The 27,501-nt window shown below is 55.5% G+C and overlaps 2 protein-coding genes across 13 annotated transcripts in view; one reads left to right on the forward strand and one right to left on the reverse strand.

Moving 5' to 3' along the window:
- SECISBP2 (SECIS binding protein 2) overlaps positions 1 to 1,099 on the forward strand; it is a 40,437-nt gene extending 39,338 nt beyond the window's left edge. For all 7 annotated transcript variants that reach the window (XM_036855193.1, XM_036855195.1, XM_036855196.1 and 4 more), the window contains one exon: positions 157 to 1,099. In XM_036855193.1, coding sequence (XP_036711088.1) covers positions 157 to 260 — 104 coding nt within the window. In that variant the 3' untranslated portion in view covers positions 261 to 1,099. The remainder of the gene's footprint in view (positions 1 to 156) is intronic.
- A 1,372-nt stretch (positions 1,100 to 2,471) lies between these two features.
- SEMA4D (semaphorin 4D) overlaps positions 2,472 to 27,501 on the reverse strand; it is a 122,306-nt gene continuing 97,276 nt past the window's right edge. For 4 of the 6 annotated variants that reach the window (XM_036855190.1, XM_036855188.1, XM_036855191.1 and 1 more), the window contains 7 exons: positions 27,138 to 27,313; positions 26,897 to 27,053; positions 25,676 to 25,898; positions 24,771 to 24,886; positions 19,308 to 19,480; positions 19,176 to 19,219; positions 16,263 to 18,320 (listed from right to left, as the gene is read on the reverse strand). In XM_036855190.1, coding sequence (XP_036711085.1) covers positions 17,392 to 18,320; positions 19,176 to 19,219; positions 19,308 to 19,480; positions 24,771 to 24,886; positions 25,676 to 25,898; positions 26,897 to 27,053; positions 27,138 to 27,313 — 1,818 coding nt within the window. In that variant the 3' untranslated portion in view covers positions 16,263 to 17,391. Of the gene's footprint in view, positions 3,610 to 3,990; positions 4,089 to 7,778; positions 7,989 to 15,626; positions 15,837 to 16,262; positions 18,321 to 19,175; positions 19,220 to 19,307; positions 19,481 to 24,770; positions 24,887 to 25,675; positions 25,899 to 26,896; positions 27,054 to 27,137; positions 27,314 to 27,501 lie in introns of those variants that run through there. The other 2 variants (XR_005020290.1, XM_036855192.1) reach the window with 2 other exon arrangements.

Genomic DNA, 27,501 nt, shown 5'->3' on the forward strand with positions numbered 1-27,501 from the left:
TCACGAGGGGGCTGCAGTTGGGGACTTGGGCTTGAGTCCTTGCTGGGCCCCATCTAGGGAGCTGGTTCGCTGGGCAGGCCACATGCTGCTTGCTTTCCAAGAGACTTCCCTGACTGTCCGCGCCTGTCCGTCAGCCGTGCGCTCTCTTGTTTCCAGTTGAAATCTGGAGAAACCATCTGGAGGCGTACACTCAGCGTGCCCTGGAACTGGAGGAGTCACTGAAGGCTTCGACCTCTCAGATGATGAACTTGAATTTATAAGAAGAGTTCTTTCCTGTGTGTTTGTGTATTGGGGGTAAGGGGGCAGGGGCTGAAAGACTTCGGGGTCTTTTTCTTTTTCTCAGTTCTTCGTTGACCTAGTGTGTGTTTTGTATGACTGTTTAATTGGGAAATTAACCAGCAGTGTTTGTAGGCATCCAAAAGCTGCGAGTCCCATGGACAGGCACTTGGTATGCTGGCGGAAACCTTTTCACAAAGCCTCGGGATGCAGCCTTGGCCCTCTGAGTGCAATATGAGTCTGGGAAATGCTGGAAAAGGTGGGCTCGGAGTACTCTGCTGCTAAGGGAACATCTCTCCATTGCAGAGTAGCTGAGCCAAGTTAGTTTGTGGAAAGCAGCGGGGGCCCGAGGTGACGTGGCTGGGAGGCGGTGGGGTTCCAGCCTGATGTTCCCAGTCCCGGTGACCAGCACAGCCCTGCAGAAGCCGCTGGACGGGCACTGTGGGGGCCAGTGTTAGCGCAGGAGCGGTGGGGTGGGGAGGGGTGCCTTTCTCAGGTTGTGGCTTTTCAGCCAGAAGATTTGGGGGTACTTGGAGGGTTTGCTAAAATGAGCCTCAGGAGGAAAATCGGTTCTCTAACCTGTGACCTTTTGACATGAATTATTCCTTTTATTCTTTATTTCGCAGAGAAACAAATGTATACTGAAGTTCCTAAATTTCAGTTTTCATAATCTACAAATATTTTCTTTCTTTTGTAAGTGAACATATTTTGAATGTGGTTTCTATCTTAGAAGCCAGAAGGATAGAAGTTTACTTTCATATTTTCCTGTAAGTAAGAGGGTTTATTTATTTTGAATAAAGAGTGATTATTTAATTTCACTGGCGACTCCAGTCATCTTGGTCTAATCAGTGGTCCTGCGTCCTGATACGTGTCTTTTGGGCACTCTTCTTTGAACTGAAGGGGACTGAGCAGGGAGAGGTTTGCTGCGCTCAGGCCTCTTGGGTCTCGAAGTAGCGACTAACCGTTAGAGACTGTTGCTGGACCCGCCTCGGTCCAGCCTGCTGGCGGGCTGGTCACGGGAAATGGCAGGAACGAGTTTCACTGCTTTGCACTTGTCAAGCAAGCAAGGTATCCTGTGGGCTTGAAAATACTGTTAGTTTAATTCAGTCATGCCGAATGTACCTCTGAGAGTGAGTGGCCTGTGACAAGCAAATAAAAGTGGAATAAGGAGTCGGAAATGGCCCGCTGCGTGGCCAGGGCTGGCGGCGAGGTGGAGGTCGTCTGTGGGAAGCACCGGTCTGTCTTCTCATCTGTTGTTCCCGGTGTGTGCCCTGCTTTTCCATACACTTTCTGAGCTGTTTAAATGACGGACATGCAGTCTGGTCCACCAAGCCCTCCATCCTGTCACAGGTTTCTCCCTCAGGGCCACCAGGAGGAATAGCAGGGAGGACCCCACCCCGTGTCAACTACAATAGGTTTGAAAAGATTGAGAGTAAAGGTTCCAAATGAACTTTTAGGGAGAAAGTTAAATAGCTTGTCAGCTGCATTCAGCAGTCTAGAATTATAAAACTGACAAATCAAAAAATCATTAAGAAATCTCTGCTAGAGATGCACGTTGTTTGTCCAGAGCCCCCAAGGCCTCTGGGCCTGTGGTATTTGTTCAGATTAGCTGAACAAAGTATGTTGGGTTTTTAACATCACATTCATTCAGCTCCTGAGAGGGTTCACTTATGTGACTTAATGCTGAGTTGCCCTGGTCATGGTGTCACTTTCCTGACAGAGGCCACTGCTGCAGGTGACACCGTGACCTACTCTGTACTGATGATGCCACAGAAAGCAGGCGGGCTTCCCAAGTACAAACACGCTTCACTGAGCAAACGTAGAAAGAACTCTTTATTTTTTTCCAACAGTTCAGAGAAAACTCATCCTCACAACCACATTTCCCACCAGGACCCTGCGTGTTGATGTTGTGATAACTGGAAGTGTCTGTTTTGTTGGGCGTGAAAGGTGCTCTGACTGTGTCCGAACTTGAGGAAGAATCATAGCACCAAGGAAAGGGCCCCAGTGTTGGAGCCGTCCACTCCGCAGCTGTGGCGGCTGGAGCCTACCCGCACGAGAACCGCAGCGAGAGCCGATGGAGGTTTCACCAAAAACCCTGTACAGTGCGTGGTGGTCCGTGAGCCAGCTCGGTGTCTGTTGCAAGGTGGGCCAGCAGCTGGGTGGGCAAACAGGACAACTTTAACCCCAAAGCCAGCCATCCTCAGAAGCCTTGTTCAGAACGGATCCTCTAGGTGACTGGCTGGAAATGTGTGCTGCTCTTGTACGAAGGTACCCAGCTTCAGAACAAGGGGGTCTGGAAACAGCTGTGGTCGTGAGGCTGAGGAGACATCCACTTGCTAGGGTCACAAGAGAAGTACAACTTAACAGAGGTTTTGGCTTTATGATAGACCGGCATTCCATTAAAAAACGTCATTCCACAAACAAGAAGTATCTGTAAGGTTACAGGCTGAGCAGCCTCGGCCTTCACATTTATACACACACACACAGCACAGTCTCCAGGTGCAGCGTGAATAACTAGGGACCCAGAAGCATGTGTACAGCGTAGCCTCATCAGACCCGCGCCGCTGTGAGAAGAGTGACTGTGACCCGGGAGATGCACACAGCTGACCTGCTGGCTTTTCCGCCTCACACGAGCTCGGTGCCCAGGCCCTGGCCGCTGGTGACTGACAGGTGCACACTGGGAGCTTCAGAAAACAGGCCGAAGCGCTGACATTAGTGAGGAATAACACAGAGTCTCTTCAATCCACGTTTGTTTGTTAGCTCCTGAGTTTGGACCTCAGCACTCAAGGTTTAAGGCAAATTCTTGTCCTTTGAAGCCTTGCCCTTCCCTGTCCCTTACAGTCGAGTGGAGCGGCTAAGTACGAAGGTGGCTCCACAGCAGTAAAGCCAGCGGTCAAGAGGGGGCTGCGCTAACACTGGGCCGTTTAGGGGGCAGGGGGCGGCCCCTTTGCATGACATGAAATCAGTCACATTGTGAGGGGTGACCTGTGGAGCGTAACACCAGTGCTTCTGGAAGAGGAACCGTCATGCACACTGCTGTCTTAACCAGAGTTTCTGTCTGTAGCCTGTTACACCTTTTTGGTTTCCTGTTTCTGCCAGACAGGCCATTCTGTCCCATCTAAGCACCTAATTACAAGAGGTTTCGGCTACTGTCGCGGGTTCACTCGGGGCTCCGTGTTCTCCACTGAGCAGCCCTGATGGCCTCGTCCAGCAGCAGGGAGGCAGCTCACTGCCCTGGGGCCTCCAGGGCTGCATGGCAGGTGACAGCAAGGGCGGCTTGGGGTTGGAGCCAGCACTGCCTCCTGGTGGCTAGGTGTCCTGGTTACAGCGTTCCTGAAAGAAAACGTGGACTTCGAGTTCCTGGCAGAACAGGAGGGCCTCGAGTCCCCTTCCCGTGTGCTCCCCGTGGGGTCTAGGGTCCCGCGGGAGGGAAGCCTGGTGTGCTAAGCTGTGTCTGGGGGTCGCGGTGGCTGTGGGGGCTTCTCGCCAGAACCAGCTGGCCCTGCCTGATTTCGGTTTCCTGTAAGGGCCCCACCCTGCGCTGACTCCCTTCCGGGGATCGGCTCCAGGCTGGACGGCTGCGGGTGGCAAGAGTGCAGGTTTCAGAAAGCAGAACTGCTCAGTGGGCCAGCAGGAAGCACGTGGGGCCCACTGGCAGCACGGACCCCCCCAGACCCCCCAGACCCCTGCCCTCCCTCCGGCCCAGCCACGTACCCACTCCTTCCTCCAGCTCTGCATCATGCGGTCGTGTTCCCCGACCACGGCCCTCCAGGTGGCGAGCTCTCTGGTCCACCTCTCCTGCTGGGTCGCCTCTGCAAGACAGAGGCGGGGCTCCAGGTCTCAGCTTGCCGGCCTTCATGGTCCCCCGGGGGCCCTCCACGCACCGAGGCTGTGCTGTGAGCTAGGTGACGCCCCCCTGCTGGGCCGAGCCGGGCCGAGGCAGCCAAGTGGGCAGGGGTGAGGCGTTTACCCCTCGGGCCTCGCCTTCCTGGCTGCAGGGGCTTCCACAGTCAGTGTCCCCTGCCCTCCCTTCCCCGGGCCACCCCCTCCCACGGCAGCTGCTCCCCAAGGTCACGGTGGCCCCAGCCCCACATCTCACTGGCCCTTTCTGTGCAGCCAGGAGAGGGGCTAACTCCCCACACCTCACGGGCAATGCAGATATTCTGGGGCTCGGGGCGGGCAGGGGCTGCTGCCGCCTCCCTTGAGTGAGGCGGGGAGCTGAGGCTCAGAAGCCTGCTTGGTAACGAGGTCCGGCGTCCCCTTACATCACGTGCTACTCGCCCCGCACTGCCCTCCTTTTGTGTTTGATCCTGAATTTTGAAAATGAGTCACTTGTAGGGGTTGTCAGGGTGGCATGACTCTGAGAGCCATAGCTTTCCTTTGTAAACATAAAAATGCACCCCATCATTGCTTTCAACTACAGCTCATGTGACTAATTTCAGAAATGGGTTCCAGGGACTTCCCTGGTCTGGTGGTCCAGTGGGAAGACCCTGCGCTCCCATTGCAGGGGGCCCGGGTTCGATCCCTAGTCGGGGAACTAGATCCTGCACGCATGCCGCAACTAAAGATGCCACGTGCCGCAGTGAAGATCCCGCGTGCAGCAACTAAGACCCGGCGCAGCCAAAATAAATTTTTTTAAAAAAAGCAAGAAAGAAATGGGTTCCAAAGACCTGAGTCCTTCAGACAGGAAGTCGAACTCATACCCTGAGCAGAGCTGAGCAGGCCCAGTGGTGATGGTACCCACACAAGTAGCCCTCGGCTGGAGCTGCCCCCCACTCCAGGACGACAATGGGAGGCACCCAGAGTTCTGGAGGAGGGCCCTTAGTGGCCCTTCACTCCAGGGGCCCTGCAGGGGCTCCTGACTCAACACATGGGAATCCGAATCCCAGAAGAAACATTTCATCTTCTAACACATCCTCACCCACCACCACCCGTACCTTCAGTAAACATGGTGGGGTCTGTGGGGAGATAAAAAATACTGAGCTGTCTTAACTGTGCTCATGCCCTCTCCTGGATTTGGGGTCTACTGTCTGTAGAGTGACTCAGGTATAAATTTTCTTGCCATCAAAGTCAAGCCCTGCTCCTTCCTGGCTGGTGAGCTGCGTGACCTTGGGTGAGTCACTTAACCTTCATCATCTGTGAGCTGTACCTTCCTTATAAGGCAGCTGAGTTAGATGAGGTCAAGCAGTAACAGCCCCAACTGCATAGTTGCTTCTCTGGCTATTCCTACTTAGCTATTTGCTGATAGTACCGTTCACTTGACTTCTGGATAAGAGGTCACAGTTTGTAAGGCACGCTTATGACAAGATTATTCATTTTATCTTGACAGCAACAGGCAAGGGCATTTTACAGAAATGACAGGAACGGAGGTTCTAGGTGGGAGCGAATATTTGTAACTTCCTTTTCTCTGTAACCCCCAGTTAAAGGACAAAGGACCTTTTAAAATGTGTACATTTACATATAAACTCTTGAAAAAGGACAGAGAATAGGAGAGGAAACCGAGAAAACCTGAAAGTTGAGGAGCAGAGGGACCGGTGGAAACGGCCCCGGCCCCGGCAGAATCAGCAGACCCAAGCACACAGGGTCCTAGGCCAGCAGCGGGGAGACGCTCGGGGGCTTGGGCAACAGGGAGGTGGCGCGCAGGCCGCTTCAAAGGCTGTGCAGAACCAGAAGCAGAAGCACGTGGCCCCCAGGGCCCTAACCTCTCTGCACGGCCGGGGAGCTGCCCTCCCTCTGCTCCAGAAGAGACTGTGGTCTTGGAGAGCACAGGACGGGTGACCTGGGCAGTACCCGCACTGAAGGCAGACAGGATGGTGGGCTTTATGTACTGAATGATGAGGCCCCAGCCTCTTGCCAACCTAAGTCCTCACTGATGGCCCAACCTGAGCCCTGGACGGCCTGCTGCTCCAAGTGTGGGCTGTACCCGGAGGCCCTCCACACGACAGTGGACGGGTGCGGGGCAGACCAGCCTCCTCACTAGTGCACGTAGGAATCTCCTGGAGAAGTTAACACGAGGTGCTCCCAGGACTTCTGAGTCGCTCCGCATTTCTAACGCACTCCCAAGTAGTAGGAATGCTGCCTGTCCAAAGACCGCAGCTTGGGCAGAAAGGGCCTCGTAGGAGGGATCTTTGTGCCCCTCTCTTAAATGTAACCAACAATCAAGGGTCCCAAGACTTCTGAGGGAAACTAAGACAAAACCACCAAAAAAGGGCAACTGGGAGGGAAAAGAAAACTGGAAAATCCTCTCAATAACCCTCAGAGAGGGGAGAAGATACCGCATCCACAAGACAAGAGGAGAATGCACTCACGACAGAACAGAATGAAAACCTCAGAGTAATAAAGTGTGAGAGTGGGATGAAAACTAACAGGTGTGCAAGATAAAGTCGAGAAAAGCTAATAGAAGCAGAGGTGACAGGAAAGAGAAGATGGACAGAGGACCAGCCCAAGTAGCCCAACATCTTGGAAAATAGTTCCAGAAAGAACAGGAAATGAAGTGGAGAAAAGTGAGTAAGTGTTGAACGCTTCCGAGAGTTGAAGGCGGGGGCTTGCACGTGTGACGGGGCCCAGCCAGGCACGCACTTGCACGGCACTCAGAAAGACAGTGGTCACACACGGTCACTGGCAGGCTCTCAGGAGCCAGAAGACGGGGCCAGCCTCACACGCTAGGGAATGATTTTCAGGCCAGAACTGTCTACCCTGCTGGACTCTCTTAAGTGTGCAGATGGAGAAAAGACATAGGCTCTCAAAACGCTGACTCCCCCCAGACACCCTGAGTGTGCCAGAAGAGACACTTCACGGAAGAATGAAATCAAAGAAAGAAAGGAACGCCGGGAAACACATCACGAGATCCAACATCAGAGGAACGGAATCTCTAGCCTCAGCGGGAGAGGGCCAGTCCCAGGGAGGCACTTGGCTCCTGGTGCAGAGGTTCTGGGGGTGCTGACCACAGGACGCCAGTATGTCTGTACTGACTGGGGACTGAACTGCAGGGTCTGATGCGGAATTAATGACAAGTATGAACCAAGCAAGTAGGAATCGGCACAGTGGTTACCTACGTGGGAAACAGAAATCCAGGAGGGGAAATCATAATAGACTACGGGGTCGGCCAACCTAATAATGTAACACAGGGAATTCCCTCGCGGTCCAGTGGTTAGGACTCCGCGCTCTCACTGCCCAGGGCCTGGGTTCTATCCCTGGTCGGGGACCTAAGATCCCACAAGCCGTGCAGCCAAAAAAATAAAAAGATTGAGTCTTCTATTGGGAGGACGGGGGATCGGCAGCCAGCACGCATTCACGTGTGCACACGGGTACAGGTGTGTGCGTGTGCAGGTGTGTGTGCACACACACACGCATGCACCAATGAGGCAGACAGTGAAAAGCTAACTCATCCATCTTCGTGAAACCCTACAGGTAATCTCCAGACTGAAATGTTCCCATGCAAGTCTGCTGCTCGAGGGACAAGGGTAAATGGTGAAGAGCCGAGGCAAGGAGAGCGCACTTACCCAGTCTGGTCACGGTGACCCGCACCTTGGAGGTCTCGTTCCCCGCCGTGGAGAGCGCGGAGCAGCGGTACTCGGCGCTTTCCCGGAGGGCATCTCGCAGCCAGCTGAGCACATGGGCCCTGCCACCAGGCAGCGCATGGCTTTGCGCAGGGACACACACCTCCAGCTCTCGCCCATTCTTCTCCCAGAGAAAGTGAACGTCCGCAGGACCTGGGGGCACACAGACCATCTTCACCACCAGGACCCCCACTAGGGGTCATGGGAACCATGGGAACTATCCTGGCACGGGAGATGGGGGCTTCCCAGATTAGGGGCCTCGTCCCAGCTGGACTCCAAGTGACAGTGCAGCTTTCCGATAAGTCCCTGTCCTTCCCCTGGAGGAGGCCTGGGGGTGGTTCCCCATTGTGGTCCCCAGTGACCCTTGGGAGCAAAGGGGTACAGACACCTTAGTGCCTTGTGCCCCGTGGCTCCCTGCTCCTTGAGCTTGCTCAGGTGCCTTTTTCAAAGCACACCTGCGTGGCCATGTCCCCATGACACACTCTAGGCCATTGTGGGGCACCCCCTTTCCCTTTCTCGCCAGGCTGTGCACCCCGTTGGAGTGCCTGGTGGCTGAGCTCTGGGGCGGATGTCTGTTTGGCACAGAGGGTCTGGGCCTGGGAACTTCATCTGCCCACCCGGCCCTGCTGCCACCACCTTCGGCCTGCTCTGCCTCTGCTGGGCCACTCCCTCTCCCTGGGCATCGAGAAGTCACAGCTTACCCCAGTGGGGCCTGGCCGGGCTGCCACGCCCAGGGGTGGGACTGCCACCTGGAGCTCCCAGGCGCGCCAGGGTGCCGAGAAGGGCTGAGGGCCTGTCTTACAAAATAAGGGCTTGGAGGAGAGTGGACCGGAGGAGGGGAAGGGCCCAGGCAGAAGCCCCCTTCCCAAAGCATGGCAGGGTCCTGTACACGAGCCACCCGCAGATCCCGTGCTCATTCCACAGTGGCTGGGGTGGTGGGCTGTGGGGACCAGTGTGTGGAAAGCCTGGAGCAAGCCTGGGCTCTGGTCCCAACACCGGAAACAGCCTCAGCAAGTGACCTCCTTGACGGGGCCACCTTCCCCATCCATAAAGTGCAGCTGCATGAGCCTGGGGCTTCAGGTTTCACCCTGGGCACCAAGGGCTGTGCTGAGACGGGCCCGACTCCCGTCCCTACTTCAGAACAAACAAGCCAGGCCGCCTCCCCTGTGATCTGCCTACACGCTGGCTTCCACTCAAATGTGGCTGAAGACAGGACAAGGTCAGATGAAAACACCCAGCTGACACAACTCGGCTCCTTCCTGGGGTATGTGCAGACCCCCAGCTGAGCTGAGCTGGGAGAGCAAAGGCCAGGCCAGGCCCTAGACAGAAGCAGCCGCCGCCTGCCCTGAGCACCCAGGTGGCTCGGAGCCGGGCAGGAGGGGGTACAGGCCCTACTCCCTGTGGGCCCCGGGGGACGAACAGGCCCTCTGTTCCTGCTGTTCCCAGTAACGGGGTGGGGGGGGGGATGGTGCGGTGCTGGGCCAGGCCCTGCCAGCCCATGCTGCTACCCTAACTGCCTCTGCCAGGCAGGCACCCCAACAATGTGGACGAGGGGGGCCCTCTGGCCTCCTTGCCCAGGGACCCAGCTCCCTGACAAATGCCTGCTGTTCCGCGTGGACAGCACCGCCCTGGACGGGCAGGCTGTGAGGCTGAGCTACACCAGAGCAGCCCTGCCTGATCACAACCCTGCCTGAGAATCAGCTTTTAAAAGCTAGATTCCATCTCAGATGCCCGCCAACCTGGGAAATCACATAAAACGTGATTTCATGCAGGATGGTCAGCAGTACAAGGAATACATGTGCCTGTGGCTGGAGTTCACTGAGCAGGAAAAACAAATGATAGAGCCAAAGGGTTAAAACCAGCACAGAAACAGCTGGCATCGGGGTGTGCTTGCGTGCGGGAGCCTGTGGGAACGGCCAGGTGGGAACGGTGGTGGGCGGACATTTCTCTGTCACGTGCTGGGCTTTTTAGAAGGGGGAGAGACTTCTAGTTTAGATATGATTACTTCTGATGGATTCGTCGCCAGTCAGGTCCCCGTGTGACCAACTTGGGACCTATTCACCTTTGTGCAGTCCCTGCATCAGTGACCCACCACGTTCAGGATCCTCAAAGAACCTTCCTCCCAAGGGAGAGTCAGACCCTTGAACCGGACAATCCTAGGAATGAATCCCGAGACAATAATCAGAACCCACTGAAGCCGTTTCTACTGGAAATTAGGAAATGTCCCGCAAGGGGTCCCCTGAACGCTGTGGCAACCACCCGTGTTGTCACTGATCAGGAATCACGTTTAAGATTTAGCAACACGAAAAAATAACAATAACATTATATTACATCAAGACAATATGTAAGTACATTGTGTATGTGTGTACGTGTGTGTAGACACATGCGCGTGAGAAAAGGCCTAAAAGCGGCCATTGTGCCAGGGGGGCTGCAGCTGGTTACATTTGGGGGTGACTGGGTTTTGCTCTTCATACTTTCCTGAAGTTTCCAAATTCACCACAACAAACAAATACTGATTTTATGATAAAAATAAAATGCTATTTGGAAGAAAGACACGTTACACAGGCTCTGGAGAGAATCCTGAAAGCTGTTCAGAAGCGTTTTACACAGCAGCCCCCAGCCTTCCTGGCCCAGTGGACGAGCCCTCAGGGGTCTGTTTAGTTGTTTTCTGGGCAGGATTTTTGGGATTTCTGGTGTTTTGTTCTATCACTATAATTTTGCATAATATAAATTTTTGTATAATATACAAAACAAAGCGTTTTGTACTCTACCCATAGATAACTCTATACATACTCTCCATATACATTCAGATGTACATACTTGTACATATATGCACACGCACACGTACACAGCACCATGTCTGTGTGCATGTGCCTGGGTGCCTGTCAGTCGGGCAGAGGTACTTCCTCCCTTTAACTGAATGCACTTGGTGACACCATGTTGCATTTAGTCGTTCCCTGGCCAGCAGGCACCTTGGTGGAGTCTAACTTTAAAAGCTGACACGCGCGAGGCATTATTGATTAAGAATGGGAGACTTGTCTCTGAATTTCAGACACTGAAATCGGGTCTCATCCCCTTGCCCTGCTCAGTGGTGCCACGCACCGAGCCCCCCAGGACGGGGGCCACGAACATGGGTCACAGGAGCCTCTGGAAGGTTCCCATGACTGACACTGGGACAAAGAACCCGGGTGGCCTGAGCTGGGGATGATCCGTCACCCCGAACCACATGGGCCAGGACCTCTCAGGAGCCAAATTCTCCTTCGACCCATGGTTGCCGGGGCACAAACAAGGACAGAAACCACATGTACCTCCACGGTGAGGACAGCGTCAAGCACCATTGAATGTTCTCTAAATGTGTATTTAACGGTAGTAAAACATTACATATGTTAAAGTACTCACGTTCCATTTATTCTTTTTTAAAACTATCCAACTCATTCTGAATGCAGAAGAGATTAAAGAGAGAGGGAAAGCGACAGTTAAAACCGGTCAGCAGGGCCACCACATGACGTCCGTGGGGACCCGGGGCAGCAGGCCAAACCCAACTGTCCCACAGGGGCCTGCTCCTCGGAAATTCGGGGCCACCAGGAGTCTTGGGTCCCAGCCCACCTCAGGATTGCGGGACTGTTGGCTCCATCCTGCCCGCACCTCGACCCACACTGTCTAAGGAAACCCACTGGTGTAGAGTTGACTCTACTGTGTGACAAAACTAGAATCCCTCCGAGCAATGGCCTCTCTCCAAGGGAAGCCGGCCCATCCTAGAGGCGGAGGGCCTGAGAGTCCCCAGCTGGAGGGGTTGTGATGGGACCCACCCTAAGTCCTCAGGCCACGTCCTGACAGCTGCCCCACTGCCTTCCGTGCAGCTCCAGGCAGCCAGGCCTTCCTCCCGGTGTCCTCCTCCGTGTGGTCAACTCTGACCCCAGGCCAGTGGCCCTGGGGCCAACCCACCGCCCATACTCACGCCCAGGGTCCTTCCAGCTACCGGGCGGCCGGGTGCACCCCTTGGGGGGGCTCTTCTCCGAGCACCCAGAGGCTGCACGCACCAAGGACACTCACTCCGGATTCCTCGGCGTGGCCCAGAGTTCACACCTGTACAGAAACCAAGAGAACCTGCCCGGGAGAGGAAAGGGGCTCTCCCAGGGCTCCACCACCCCAAGGTCATCAGCTTTCCTCCTCAAAGTGTCTCAAGCCCATCACACAGGTGCTGGGGCGCTGTGGTCAGCTGAAGAGTGACCCCCAAAATATCCAGATCCTAAACCCTGGGACCTCATGTGGCAAAAGGCGCTTTACAGACCATGTTGTGGGCCATGTCGGAAGGAGTGGGAGATGCTGCACGGCTGCCAACTTCACGGGGTCGCGGGAGAGTCTCTTCTGCAGATGACTCTCCTGCACACAGAGATTTCCAGAAGCCCAGGGCCAGGACTGCCGCGTCGTAAAGGCATGTGGATTATCACAAACAACAGAAGAGACAGACAGCGCTTCTGGCGAAACCACTTCTTCAAACACTCTAAGCACTGAGACTCCAGCAGGGGCCCGGGGCTGCCCCAGCGTGGAGGGGCGTCCTGACTCTTCCTGGAAAAACGACCAACTCACGGGTCCACTATCCCCCCATGGCTTGACCCTCGCCTTTCAGGAGCCCTGACACGCACACTTGCACCAACTGTCGCTGCAGGAGCTCCGAGGCCCAGGCCGCTTCTGCCCCTCTGACCCCGGTGGCTTAAAGGGCTCTGATTTCTAACACTGTAGTTAAAACATGAAAGGCCATCCGAAACCTGAATATGCAAATGTCACCCAAAGTAGAGAGGACCCATTCTTAGCTTTAAAAACAACACAGGTCTAACTCTGACATAGAAAAATAGTTGTATCAGGAACGAGGGCAGGGCCGTTAGGGTGAAGAGAAGTTCTACTTTTGTTAAAAAATTATACAGATCTATTTCTGTCTGTATATATGTGCATGGTGCATGTGCAGACACACGCTTTGCACAGACATGCATATGGACGCATTATCAATCGCTGTTACACGTACAGGCCTGCCTTGTTTTACTGTGCCTCGCTTTACTGCACTTTGCACACACTATGTTTTTTACAAATTGAAGGTGTGTGACAACCCTGCATCGGGCAAGTCTATCGGCGCCATTTCTCCAACGGCATTTGCTCAGTGTCTCTGTGTCACATTTTGGTAATTCTCACAACATTTTAAACTTTTTCATTATTATAATTTTATGGTGACTGTGGTTGGTGAACTTTGATGTTACTATTTCAGCTTGCTGAAGGCTTGCTTGATGATTAGCATTTTTTAGCAATAAAGTACTTTTAAATTAGGGTACATAATGTGATTGCATACTTAATAGACTACAGTATAGCATAAACGTAATTTCTAGATGCACTGGGAAATCAAAAAAATTGTGCAACTCGCTTTATTGCAATAGTCACTTTATTGCGGGGTCTGAAACTGAACTCACAACATCTCCGAGATATGCCTGTATGTTTTATCTGTATTTTTAGCCAAAATAAAGGTAAATGTGCTCACGTGCACGTAGTGGGAGATTTCTTTGCTTATCTGTACTATTCTAATTTTCCCACAAGGAGCATGGATTATTTCAGAAAAGTGAAACATGACTAAATGCCTTCGTAATTTCTCCAGCTCAGAACCCCTTTTCTATATTTGTCAGTATTTTCCTAACTCTCCACTGTGCACATACATCGCTTTCAAATGGAAGACAGCCAGCAGTGAGGAGAACCACCCCAGAACCTGGAATTTTTCCTCCTCACACTCAAGACTCAGGGCTTGTGAATGGAAGCATGGCCACAAGGCACATCATGCAGAGTGCTTTGGACCAAAAAGAAACACACACACACACACACACACACACGTGGATGTGTGTATACATGTCCACACAAGAACAGACATACATGCACACAAATGTGCACACAGATATGTCAGCAGACAAAGCACACACACATACCCATGTACACGCATATACACATGCACACATACACACATCAACATACAGACACACAGGCGCACACACACATTCCACCAGCATGATCTGGAGATGCAGAGAAGACAGTGAGCTGAGAAGCCCCTCAGAGTCACCCAGCCGCGAGGCCATGCCCACCGTGAGAAGCCGACCTGGCCTTAGCTGGGCCAGAGCTTGAGCCACTGTGAGATGGTTTCCTAAGCCCAGCTCTGCAGTGACACTCAGGCCGAGGCCACGTGGGAGCAACCTGGACGGGGAGGTGCCTGCAGGCAGAGGCAGAAGCCAACATTTCTGCAGAGCCGCAGCCTGACAAGAAACTTGGTCTTTAGTTCTGGTGCCTTCTGGGACTCGGGGGAGGGGATGGCCAGAGACACTGCCTTTTTAAACACTGTGCACTTGAACACCCACATTGCACAGTGAACCGGCTTCGGCTATGGGGCTAGGTTTAGAGGAAGAGGGCAGCCAGCGCCTGCCTAGACCTGGACGTGTCACTGGGGACACCCAACCCAGTGACCTGCGGCAGGATGAGCCGGGGGACCAGGCCTGCGTGGGGCCTCAGACAGAAGGGACATGCTCTCGTCCACTCTGCCCCTCAACAGCAGGCTGCCCTCGGGAAGAGTAGGTTCCCCGAGCGCAGACACGAAACTGCTCTGTTGAGGGGTGGGTCCTCGCAGGCCCAGCTATGGGGTCCCTGAGGGCTTGTGTCTACCAGCAAGGGGCCCTGGTGTCCCCAGCACCGAGCCTCCCCACCTTCCCACCACCGAGGAGGTTCCCCAGTGTGACTGTGCAGGACCCTGCCGCTGTGGGACGGGCCTGGGGGCCTGAAGCAGTTCCTGGGCCCCTGTCCCAAGGGAGTCAAGTGGCCGAGAGCAGCACCCAGGTGACCTGGGGCCACACGGACCCGCCCCTTGCAGGTCCGTCTGCAGAAGTCCCCTTCACAGGCAACTTCCCTGCCCGCTGCCCGAGGCCCAGGCAGGAGTCACCAGTGGCCACACGTGTGGGGTCACAAGTTGGACAGAGCCACTCAAAGTCTTGTGAGCCAACTCCACAGGGGATCAGGCAGCAGCGTAACACTCAGCAGCTTCTCACAGCTTGCTTAAATTCTCAAAAAAAGGAAAAAAATGAGATTTGCTTGTCCTCCTCACTAACTTCATTCCTCGCCTCTGAGCAAAGAGGACAAGCTGCCAGGCCCGGAACGTGCCACGTGTTTTCTCCCCGCAGCTAGTGATGAGTTAAAGGTGGCACCCTGGGGAGACCGGGCCACCGGGTGCTGCCCAAAGCCCAGGACACACTCGGAACGTGGGTCTTGCTGACGCCCCATCCCAATACCATCCAACACAGTGCCGACGCCTCCTACATCCGAGGGGGCACGCTAGACTCCCAATCTTTTCTGCGTTTAAACATCTTGAAGCAAGTTGTTAAAACAATTCCCTTTCTGGAGGCTCTACGGTTAATGTTTTAAATCTCCAAACGCCACATACATCAAACCCAAGTTGTTAGCCGACAAAGAAGTAACCCTATATACCAGCAATTGGCAAGCTGCAGTTTGTAAATAAACTTTGGTGCCCGCGCAGCGGCAGCTTTCAAGCTACAAGGCAACAGCTGAGTAGTTGCAACAGAAACCATGGCCGGCAAAGCCGAAGAGTTTGGCCCTTTGAGGAAAACACTGGTCGGGCCCTGCTGTCCCCAGGAACAGCCTCGGGGTAACAGTTTAGTGTCGCTGGGGACCACCGGAGAGGTGCAGCCAGGAAGGCCGTGCTCGTGGAGGAGGCCCCCACTGCCCGCCCCCCACCTGGACAGGTGCCCCGCTCACCTGTGGCATGGCAGAAGAGGTGGAAGGTCCCCAGGGCATGCACGTGCTGGGCCTGGTCGCTGAGGAAGGGCGGCAGCAAGGTGACCTGCAGGCGGCTGTCAGGCCCCGGGCCCGAGGCCGGCCAGGGGCTTCGGGGAGAGGAAGATGAGTCAGGGACCAGACAGGACAGGGAAGAGGACCCCGGAGGAGGAAAGGGCAGAGGAGATGAGGCTGCGAGACAGAGGACAGAAAAGAGAGAGGGCTCTGAGGCAGAAGTCGTCAGGAACACACCGCATGCCAGAGAAGGGGACCAAAGTGCAAGAAAGAAAGGGGCCCAGGCCGCGCGGGGAGGCGGCGGGAGAGCCACAGGGAACCACGCGCTCGCGTCAAGGATATAAGCTTTTGTTTATTCGGTTACTTTCCGAACGTATACAATTCAAAGTAGAAAAATAAAAACAAAGTAAATCTTATAAAACACAAATGTTTACACCAGAACGGTCGAATCCTATCATGCTGGAAGATGACACCGTCCACACAGGCCACACACACACTCAGAGTTTATTGCTCTTTGCCACGGAAAGAAAGGCTCCTCCATGTGGGTGTCTGGAAAGCAGGAAATGGAGTGTGACGTCGGTGATGGTTAGACTGTGCCACCCACTTGCACCTTGAGAGGGCGCCAGGCCTGGCAGGTCCGCGGCGGCGGCATCTGTGGGAGGGGCGCTGTGCTCGCCGGCCTGGCTGTCCCCGGCCGCCCTGCTCTCTTCCAGTTGGGGACAGCTCGGTTAGGCCAAGTGGAGAGTCTGGGCGGGCAGAGGGCATGAGACGGAAGCAAAAAGAAAAAGGAGATGTTCAGATGGCCAAGACGTCCCGGTGAACGTTCTGTCTGGGCAGGAGGTTCTGACCGGTGGCCGTGGGCACTGGATTGTAACACACTTGTCCCCTCAACTCTGGGCCGGCCCGGCTCCACCCAGAGCACGCTGGGGCCCACATCCCTCCCTCCAAACCCTGCCCGGTGTCGTGGGACATTCCTCCACAGCCTTCTCCTCAAAAGAGTTAAAACAAGAGTAAAAAAAAAAAAATCTCTCTGAAAACAATGCTTCCCTTAAGGAACAAAATTAAAAAAAAAAAAAAAAAAAAAAAAAGGACATGTGCTCAAGACATGGTTTTGTCTACATTTCTAAAAGCAGAAAAGAATGCATTTAGCAAAAGTAAGATTATCCCTGAGAATCTTAAGCAACATAAGCCATACCTTTACCCTAATATACAACAAAATCCAGAAGATGTACATCTTCCAAATATTCAAACATCTGCTTTAGTAATTTAAAAAATAAACGACCCAACACGCCAACATAATTAAAGCAAAAATCCTAAAAAGTAATTACGTGGAAGAAAAGGTTCGTGCCAACCTGGACAACAAGCGATAAGTTACCAATCTGATAAACTAAAACGTCATTTCCAATCTGGAATTAAATTCTCTTTCAGTGGCTGCTACGAGGAGGGGACGCTCACGGCCCATCTCTTCCCGGGCCAGTGGCGGCCCGGCCGTCTTCCCGCCGCAGAGGGGCCTCGGGCGAGCCTGCAGGCACGACTCCGAGGGCCCCACCGACCAGCAGGCCGGCCGCGATGCTCGCCAGTTTTCCGAAAGGACAAAGAGAAACCAAGTCACAAGCGCGACCCAAGAGAAAAGACACAGAAGACTGAGGTTTGCTGACGACGGCTACCTATGCAGCACTGGACGGGGGACTGAACTGGCAACACAAAGACCTCCCAGCGAGCGGCGGGCGCCTCAGTCCCCGTCCGCGTCCGAGTCGGCGAACTTCAGCTCGCACTTGACGTCGAATGGCCGGTCCCGGACCGGGAGCTCGTCGATCTTCTGCGAGTCCTCCCGGTCGGTGGGCAGCCTGCTGGCCATGGTGTCCTGCTCTGTCTCATAGCCGGTGTCCAGGGCCGGCTTGGGCTGCCCGCCGTTCTGCTGGGAGAAGCTGCCCTGCTCCACCAGCGTCTCCTTCACGCTCTGCTCGCAGTCTGAGAAGTCCGACGCGGGCTGCTTCTTCCCCAGGAGCATGGCCGAGCGGAACTTTAAGCACTGTCCAGGCAGGTAGGCCTTATAGCAGTTGTAGGTGAAGAGGCAGAGGAAGAGGGCGAAGAAGAAGAGGAAGAGAAACATGAGGAGACGGTTGTCACTGGACTTGAGATACATCGTCTTCTCCGAGTGGACCTCGGGGACCGTGTTGATGACAATCTTTGGTTCACAGGACGTGCCGGTGGGCCCCTCGGGGCTGGACGGCGGGGCGATGGCACTGGGCGTGGTGGCCTGCACGGCCGGGGTCTGGGGAAAGGAGCCTCGGGTGGGCCCCGCTGACACTTTGGAGGTGATCCTACTACCTTCTGTCCGTGTGACCGGTGAAGTGGAGACCACCGGAGTTCGAGGGACCACCTTGACCTCCAGAACGTGCTTGGCCACCACCTGCAGGACTGTCTTGTTCTTGACCCTCTCCTCAGACAGGCACTGGTACACCCCACTGTCTCCTTCTGACAGGTTGAAGATGAGCAAGTTCTTCCTGCCCACCAGGCTGTACTTGGGGCTTTCGGCCTTGAGCGCGCCGTTCTGGAACTTCCACACCACCCGGGCCAGGTTGGACTTTTGGGAGCATTTGAGTTCTGCTGTGCCACCATGCTTGAAAAAATGCTGCAGGTAACTTTCTTTAATTTTATCTGGAACATCAAAATAAATGTGCACAGCATCAACAACCCTGCTCGATACTTCTTTCAAAACTAGGTTAACACGCACAAGAGGACACAAGAGTTTCACCCTGTGGAGCAACATGGAATCTTCCAGAACAGCAAGGAGATAAAGACATGCGTGACGGAAGAGCAAAGATTAAGACCCCAATGGCAGCCCTTGGGGACAAAGAAATTGAAGCCAACTCTGAGCAGAAGAAATCCTGTTTCGCACCCTGATTTCCCAGGAGAAAACTCCCCAGGCCGGGGAGGCTGGGCAGCGGTCAGCTGTGCCTTCTGGTGGCGGCGCTTTATCAAACAACGGGCTTCTGCTAGCGGCTGCCGGGTGTGCTAGCTGTTCGGTGGGCCTTGGTGCCCTCCTCCTAAACTTGTCTTAACTGATGACAGCTAGCGAGCGGGTTAGGGATGGGAGGGCAGGAGCCCAGGGCACGCCTGCCTTCAGCTGGGACATGCCTGACCTCCTGGCAGGGGTGGAATCCCCCGAGGGGAACGGGGACTAATCTCTCGTGAGTTCCTCCCTCCTGTTCACAAGAGGGGTAGGTTTTGTTTAACGCGCCCCAAGCTAAGCAGAAGAGAGAGGATGCATCTCAAGAGCAGACGTCACAGTTTGGGATGGAGAGCGCCTTCCAGTAAACAAATACACTCTGCGTGGCTTCAACATCCTGTTCTGTGATAAAAGGGACAGAGAAACATCACGGGGTCTGCCACGAGACTACTTGACCTCTGTTCCGAGAAAGAAAAACAAAACGTACGAAATGCCACACCAGCAAAGCATCGTGAAATGGTTACGTGAATGGCTGCCGTCCCTGAAGAGGACGAGCAACTTACCGGGGCAAGCGGACGCATCCCCGCTCATCTCCTGAATCAAACCCCTGCAAGACAACCGGGCACAGGTTACACAGTGCATGCGCTTGACGCCAGGGGGCTGGGCGGAGCGCCGGCATGCAGTGGGGCCGGTACCTGCTGGGGCCGTCGGTCTGGTGCAGGGCGATGCAGGCGGCCGCGGCCGGGCTCCAGGCGCAGTAGGGATCCCGGGCCAGCACGCAGTCCTCGCAGGTGCCGTGTTTTCCGCAGAAGGCCACGGGGGCCTGCACCACGCCCGAGTTGGAACCGGCATAGACAAACCTTCTGCCCTGTGGGTGTGAAACAGATGAGAACGGTGGGCACTGGGTGGGGGCAGCCCTCCACGTGCCAGGTGCTTCTCTAGCTCATGGGGAGTGATGACAAAGCATCGTCCCGAGCTTCTGGAGGCGGAAGTGGAACGAGGCCAGGTTAGATCCAAGACAAATCTGCACTGCAGCGTCGTGACAGACGGGTGGATTTCGGGCGGAATCCACGGGCTAACTCAGAGAGTGCTGGGCCTTGGTCCAAATCCCTCCCCTCCCCCGTCCGAGCACCCACCCTCATCCTACCCGCCAGCAGTGCATCTCTGCACCTCCTCTGCCCCCTCTGTGTGCAAGAAGACCCACTAGCTTGACACTCCCGACTGCCCTCCCAGCCTCACTAGACCAGAGGCCAAAGGGCACAGCCTCCAAAGCCCATCTCGTGCCTGCAACACGTGAACACCAGCACAGAGACGGCCCGTGTCAGTGTGTGAATCCAGCGGGGCCGCAGTGAACACAGGTGGAGAGTGAACAGAGCTCTAGTAAACAGAGTCAAACAAGAGAGGAGGCGTTCGTTTCCCATGCGTCTACGTTTACGAGAAATGAACGCAGCTGGGGAAGCGGACAACCACACTCTGAAGCAGAGAGCAAAGCAGGCTACTCCGTGCTCTGGAGTGCTGGGCCTGGGACGTCTCCACCCTCAGGCGGATGCCGCCAGCGCCCGCAGCACTGGCAGGGAGCCGGGCGCACGGGCGGTTGGGACAGGCTGATTTTCTCACGGAACTCAGCTAGAATGAGGGCTCCCCCACGGAGTCCACCTGAAGCCCAGCAGCAGGCCTAGGGCTGGCAATTCAGATACGGCATTTTCCCTCTCCTTTGCTGATGAGCCTCTGTCTCACCTTGATGTTCTAGGAAGGCCGTTGGTTAATGTCAAAAGATTCCCACGTTTACACAGAGCTTAGTATTTTAAACACAGCCTCTATCCTCTGAGGACATGTTCTGAATTAATTTCAGAGTCTGGCTGGAGTGCAAAGGCCCTGGCGTTACCCCAGATCTCCTGGCCTGTGATGCCTTGAAGGCCCAGGGGTCACAGACCCACCCGTGTGTGAGCACAGCCGAGAGAGGGCAGTCCCCTGTGCAACGGAGTCAAACTGTGATGACAGGTGGTAGAGAGAGTCAGGCCCAGTGCCGGCCTGGCCGTGTCGGCAGAGAGCTGGGCAGATGAGGCCAGGTGAGCCCATATTCCTAAGAAGGAATCAGGACGACACCCCGCATCACAGTTGGGATCGCGTGGCTCAGAGGTGAGGAAAAATTTCCTGGGGAGACCGGCCAAGTGGGCAACTTCAGTGGGGTCCTACGGAGGGGCCCTGGTGAGGGCTCGAACACTCACGGAGAGCGCAGCAGGTGGCCTGGGGAGCCCCACGTGACCCCTGCAGGCAGCTGCATCCTCCTTGCGCCACAGCCTGCTCAGCCCAGCCTCCAGCCCTCGCTCCCCAACAGGGCAGGGCCTCACCGATTCCAGCGAATGTGGACGGGAAGGGAACAGAAAAGTGGCCTGAGATCCCACGGCAGCAAGCGCTGCAGGCAAGGCCCATGGGTGGACGTGCAAGTCAGTGGGCGAGAGGCAGCGGGGTGTGTGTGTGGCCTCAAGGTCACCCACAAATAAGTGTCAGCCGCCGCGGGGGCTGAACACGGCCCCCAAACTCTTCAACTCCTCCTTCCAGGAGCTGGGGCTTAGCTCCCCGCCCCCCAGGTGGACCAGACCCACTGACCACAGGGTGTGAGGACAACGTGGAAGGAAAAACCGAGTAACTCTGAGAAGTCATTGAATCCATGTCCCCGAGACAGTGGTCATCTCCCCAAATGCTCAACCCCAATTTCAACACAAGGAAACATCAGATATGCCCAAACCGAGGGGCGTCCACAAAACGCCGATCAGTTCTCTCCAGATGTGTGAAGGTCACCAAGATAAGGGCAGAGGGGAGCCGTCAGACAGACACCGAGGGAGGCCACGGGGGGCCCTGGAGTCAAAACGCAGGTCGTGGGAATGCGGGGATTGGGCGTGTGGAGGTGAGTGCAGGCGCTGTGCCAGTGGACCTCCTCGGTTAGACAGGCGTGCTGGGGAAGGGCCGCAGGACCCCTGTACTATTCACCCCAGCTCTTCTGTGAGAGAAAACAAGCTGGCCGGGTACCACCCGGCACCTGTGAGATCTGCTGAGCGCACACGTGCCCAGGTGCCCTCCTGCTGGCCCCTTGCGGGTCCCCACCCTCTGGGTGACTGTGCCCTCGGCCGCAGCACTGGGCTCTCTCAGTCACATCTCGGTCTCTGTGTACACAGGTGGGTGATTGTGGGTGGACATGGCCAGAGCTGGAGGAGCTCCCACCTTTGCTGTACAGGTGGCACCTCACCATCAAAGAGTGTCCCCGGGAAAACCACACTCAGCCTGCTCCATGGGCCCAGAGCACGCCTGCCATGTACGCACAAGAGACTGGAGAACACGGCTATTCATGCAGCAGGGGGAGAGGCAACCCGAGTGTCCACCAGTGGGTGGATAAACCAGATGTGGTGGACGCGTGGGATGGAATACTACTCAGCCCTGACAAGGAAGGATGAACATGGATGAACAGCTGCTACAACACGGATGAACCTTTAAGACATTATGCTGAGTGAAATAAGCTAGTCACAAAAGGACAAATGTTGTAGAATTCCACTTATATCAACACGAGGTTCTTAGAGTAGTCAAACACACACAGACGGGAAGGAGAATGGTGGGTGCCAGGGGCTGGGGAATGGGAGGAAGGGGGGAGTCAGTGTTTAATGGGTTTGGGGTTTCAGTTTTGTAAGATGAAGAAGTTCTGGAGATGGATGGGGATGAGGGTTGCACTATGTGAAGGTACTTAATGGTGCTAAAGTGTACACTCAGAAATAATTAAAGTGGTACAATTTATATGATGTACACTTACCACAATAAAAAACAAAAAACAAATGCACTTGTCAGGGGAGAGCAGGTAGTGACAAGGGACCCCCCCCCTCCCTGGTAGCCCCTCCTGTGCTCCCCCAGCCCTGTGGCAGCTGCTCGTCAGTTTTCTGCAATGAGAGCCAGGCATGATCGACCCAGAAGAGGCTGCTGGTGGGGAACGGGGAGGGGGGAGCGGGTGTCTTTTTACCCCGAACAGCCGCTTCCTGCTGCCACGGCAGCACGGACAGCATTCTGAAGCCACCCTGAGCCCACTAGCCCAGGAGAAGGCATGGGACCCCATGGGCACCTGAACCACATCCCAGAGCAGTGGGGGCTCCTGTGGGAACAGGCAATTCCCTCCCTGGGGTGCCAGGTTCCCTGCATGGCTCGCCCCCGGCCACATGACCAATCCTGACCTCAGGCAGGTGAGCACAGGACTGACCCGTCACACCTCCCACAGGGGGTCCTGCCCCCTCCCTCCCTTCTCCTTCCCCCATCCCTCCCATGGGATCAGCACCCACATGCCCTGGAAGACTTGGGTTCAGGATGGCAGGGCCAGCTGGGTCTGTGAATGGTGTCGTGGAGCAGAGCCGAGCCCTGTTCTCACCACGTGTCTGCACTGGGGGCCCGGCCTTGGTTCTGATGAGTACTCGACCATTTGGAGGCTTTGAGGGTGCTTGCCCCAGCCTGGCTGAAGCACCTGAGCAACGTGGCAGTGGCCAGAAGGGCTCCTGGGCTTCCTTGTTTCAACAACGATGCAGGTGGGCCCAGGGGAAAGGGGGCCAAAAGCACCCACCCGAGAGGTACAGATGTCTGGTAGCCTAACCCCATTAGGCTATTTCGTCTTCCTTCCCTTTTAGAACTGGAGCCAGAAAACAAACACTGCGGCGGCCAAGAGGGGAAGTGACCCTGCTACAGGAGTCTGAAAACCAGATCCAACTCCTGAAGCTCATGATGACGGGGAGAGGACGAAAGACCGTGTGTGGAGTTTGCAAATACGCGCCTGACCGAGAGGTCGCCGCCTTCTCTTTCTCGCCTGGCTATCGGGAGCCCCTTCCTACTGCCCACAGCCCAGGGAGGAGTGAGCCTGGGCCCCACGGGCCGGGCGGAGGCCCCGACCCGGAGCCAGGGCAGGGAGGATGTTCTGAGGGGCTGGAGGAACAAGCTCTTTCCAGCGTGAAGAGAGGGTGGCCCAGGCGTGTCACGGGTCAAAAGGGAAAACCTCAGCAACAGGGCGACACCATACGAAGCAAGGACAGCCTGGCTTGGTGCTCCCAAGCAAGGCTTTACAAACAGGGTGCAGGTGGGACAGGCCACGAGACGGGTGGGCCTGCAGTGGAGGGGAATTCGATGCGTGGCCAGGCTACCAATTTCTGATGCTGACCAGAGCCTGTCAGCCCAGGGGTCACGGCATGGGGAGTCACAGGGCAGGGCTGGGACAGTCCCAGGGTCGGCCGTCCCTCACGGTGTAGATGAGGAAGCCGAGGCGGGACTCACAGTCACGCACCTGGAGCCAGGATGTGGACGAGGTCAGCCGGTGCCCGGCCTGCACTCCGCTCTTCACTCTCCACCCCGGCTGTAAACCGGGTGGCACGCTTCCCAAAGGCCACTTTGGATGTACAGCAGGGGACAGCCCGTGGACCACAGGGCAAATCCAGCCAGCTGGCTGTTTCTATACAGCCCATCAACTAACAGCGGGTCTCACATTTTCAAACGGTTGAAGAAAAATCAAAAGAGTAATATTTTGTGACATATGAAAATTCCACAAATTGCAAAGCTCAGTGCCCGTAAATAAGGCTTTGGGAGAACATAACAGGGCTCACTTGCTTCCGGACTGCCCACGGCTGCTCTCAAACTACAAGAGCACGGGCATCAGAGCCTCAAACATTCACTCTTGGCCCTTTACGGACAAAGCGGGCCGGCCCTGGTGAAAGAGACAGCGCCCCATGAAATGGGGCTTTACAGACACGGCGCGCCGTTACTCAGAGGACGCTTTTCTGTGCAGACGAGGAAGCTGCACGGAGGGCACACCCGCTGGCTGGGTCTCAACCTCACCGAGTTCCCGCTGACTGGGTCTCACCCTCACCGAGTTCCGGCACCAGAAGTGTTTTCACAGGCCAGTGAGCCCCCCGACGGCATCGTACGTTGGTCCCAACAACTCAGTGAGGTTCTGCAACTTTTAGGACGCAGTTTGCCTTCTCTCCACCCCATACCCCACAGCTCATGGAAGGACTTTCTATAAGAGCCTGAAGGTCGGCTCCTCTAGGCCAGATGGACAACGGGGCCTGACTGGCCCAGCCCGGCCCAGCCTGTGGTCACCGAGACGCGGGGCCATCCAGCCGGCCACCCAGTCACTTTACCTTCTTGGAGGACAGCAGCAGGGTCTGGACAGGCTCGAAGTCCTGGAAGAGCTGTGTCTCCTCGATGATGTGGACGTCGTTCTCAAGGCTGACGGCTTTGTGCAGGGCACCCCGGTCTGCAAGGTCAAAGCTGCAGGTTACTCCCCAGGAGGAGAGGGCGGTGCTGGCACTGTCAGCCACGCAGCCAGCGGTCACCCTTCTGCCTCCCGCTCCTTCCCCCGGTAGGAGGCTTAGAAACAGATGACGCTTTTGCATTAGACACGGAAAAGGAAAAGCCATCGGCAAAATAAACAACTGGACTGACACGGGTTATCCCATTTTTATCCGAAAAATAAACAGCCCTTTGTTGACTTCAATACCCCTCATCAGAGTAGTTGACACCGTGTCCTCCAAACAAACGTGACATGGTTCTTGGGCTGCACTGGACTCTGAGGGTGCCATCCTCGTGCCAGGAGCCCCAGGCAGGGGAGGCTGGCAGCTGGGCAGCACTCAGAGCTGACCACAGAGCCCGCCAGCTGCTGCTGTGCCTGGCTGCCAAGACCATTCCAGAAGACTTGTGTCGGAGTCTACGGACCACCAGGAAAGGTGTGTCTCCCACGGCAGGTCAGGACAGGTGTCAGGCAGGGAGGCAGGACGTGCCCGTGTGCCGGCTCTCACCAGCCTCCCTTTGCACTGCCCAGACCTACCACACCTGAATTTCTAGATCTGGGCCAGGACTCGCATTTTTAACCAGTGCCCCAGGTGTTCTGATGGTCACAGAGATCTGAAGCCATCCAGGCGTGGTGACTTCTCAGAAACCCTTCCACGCTCTAACAAACCACTCAGGCACCTGGGGGAGATGCTGGCTCCGGGCAGCAGAAATTCGCTGGACTAACCCATGTTCTTACCCAGGGCCCGGGACCCACCTGTGCTGACAAACATGACGTCATGGACCGTCCCATCCAGGGCCCGGGTCCTGTCCACCACGATCTGTGTGTAGTTCACGTCACTCTTGATCAGCCGGGGCCTGTTGTCTATCGGGGTCACGGAGTCATCCATCAGAGGGTGGTCTTTGACAAACTGCAGAGTCTTGTCTGGTAGGTTGAGGGAGCTGGAGAAGTTGGCGGCACGCGCCTCCCGGTTGATGCACTGCAGGAGCAGACCACCCGTTACCGCGGGGTGCACGGGCACACGGCACGCGCTCCGTACAAGAGGGGAGGCTTCCCCGAGGTGAAGAACTTAGGACTACACGGTGCATTTCTTGAAAAAATGGAAACACTGAGGTGACCTTTCCCCAGGAATCTGAAGACACAGTTACAAAGCAGGGAGGAAATGCAACTGTCCGTTTGTCCACAAGACACAACTGTGTCTCATGATACATAGTCAATGAAGTAATTTTCATCCATTCATAAATGAAAAAAGCATATCACACTTTTGAAATTGCAAAATACACACTTATCATTCCATAGCTCTCCCAGAAGAGAAGCCTCGAAAAATGGCTAAAAATAGTCCAATTCTAAATATAAATAGCATAAAGGTCAAGAGCACAAAGGATCCTTTTTTCTGTCCTAGTTCTTGATGTGCGTAAACCAAAATTCACGACCACAGGTGAACACCTTTTGCTTAAAGATACGCATGAAAGGAACTGACCTGTGTTAGCAGAGGCGTACCCCAGAGAGGGGGACCATCCTGGGGGAGTGAGCTCCAAGCACCAGGCCACTCTCCCAGGTCACAGCCCCACCCACGGGCCATGCACGTGGCCCGGCTCACCAGTCACATAGTAAATGGATGCAGCCGCATCGGCCTAGACACCCACACTCATTTCTACATAAAATTCACTACTTTTAGGAGAAAATAAAGTGTGACTCATATGAACGAATGGAGGGTATCGCTCGTCCCTTTGCCAAGAAATCGTGTGTTTCTCTGCAAGAAACAGAAAATGAAAAAGCTCTAATTCTATTACGCAATGTCAGTCCCACAGAACAGCTGGTGCCAGCCAGAAGAGCTTTCCTGTTCGGGCAGTTTGTAGCAACGGCTGTTACACAACACACCGAGGAGGAGAAGCCAGGAAAAGGAGAGCGTGCCCACGGCCCCTCCCAGCGCCAGGTGGACGCCCGCTCCCCGCGGGGAGAGCCCGGTCCACTTACCGCCCCGGGCCGCGGTGTGGGCACGGCCCCGTTGTAGCGCACCCACTTGGTGTGGGACTGCTCCACCGTGGCGCTCTGCATGTACTTCCCACGGGAGAAGACCGCCTCGGCTGTGGACAGGTTGTAGGCGCACACGGCCGAGAGCCCCACGTTGTTCCTGGGGAGGAGGGGGCGGCGTGACTGCCCTGAAGCGGGGAGCGCGGCGAAAACAGCCCCGACCCACCCCCCCCGGGGCACTCACAGCTGTGGGGTGAAGACCCCATAGAACATGGGCTCCTTCAGGCTGGGAGACCTGAGGACAAAGACGTCTCGCAGCACGTTGAAGACGAGGTTGCTGTCCGGCCGGGAGCAGATCAGCCTGGCCTTCAGGAAGGAGGTCCACTTCTTCTGTAAGGTCCTCAGGCCGCCCTGGTCCCCCTGTAACCCCAAAGACACGCGTGGTAGGAGGAGGGCAGACTCCCCCCGTGAGCAGGTGATAAGTGATGTACTTGGGCCCAGAGCAGCTCTGCCTGAATGAAAGGAAGCCAAGGCTGAAAAGCAAAGCAGGCTGCAGACTACTAGTGACGCCGGCAACTCCTTTCATGCCAGCTCGGGTCATCGATTGA

This window comes from Balaenoptera musculus, chromosome 6 (assembly GCF_009873245.2).
Source record: "Balaenoptera musculus isolate JJ_BM4_2016_0621 chromosome 6, mBalMus1.pri.v3, whole genome shotgun sequence".
In the NCBI taxonomy this organism is placed as follows: Eukaryota; Metazoa; Chordata; class Mammalia; order Artiodactyla; family Balaenopteridae; genus Balaenoptera; species Balaenoptera musculus.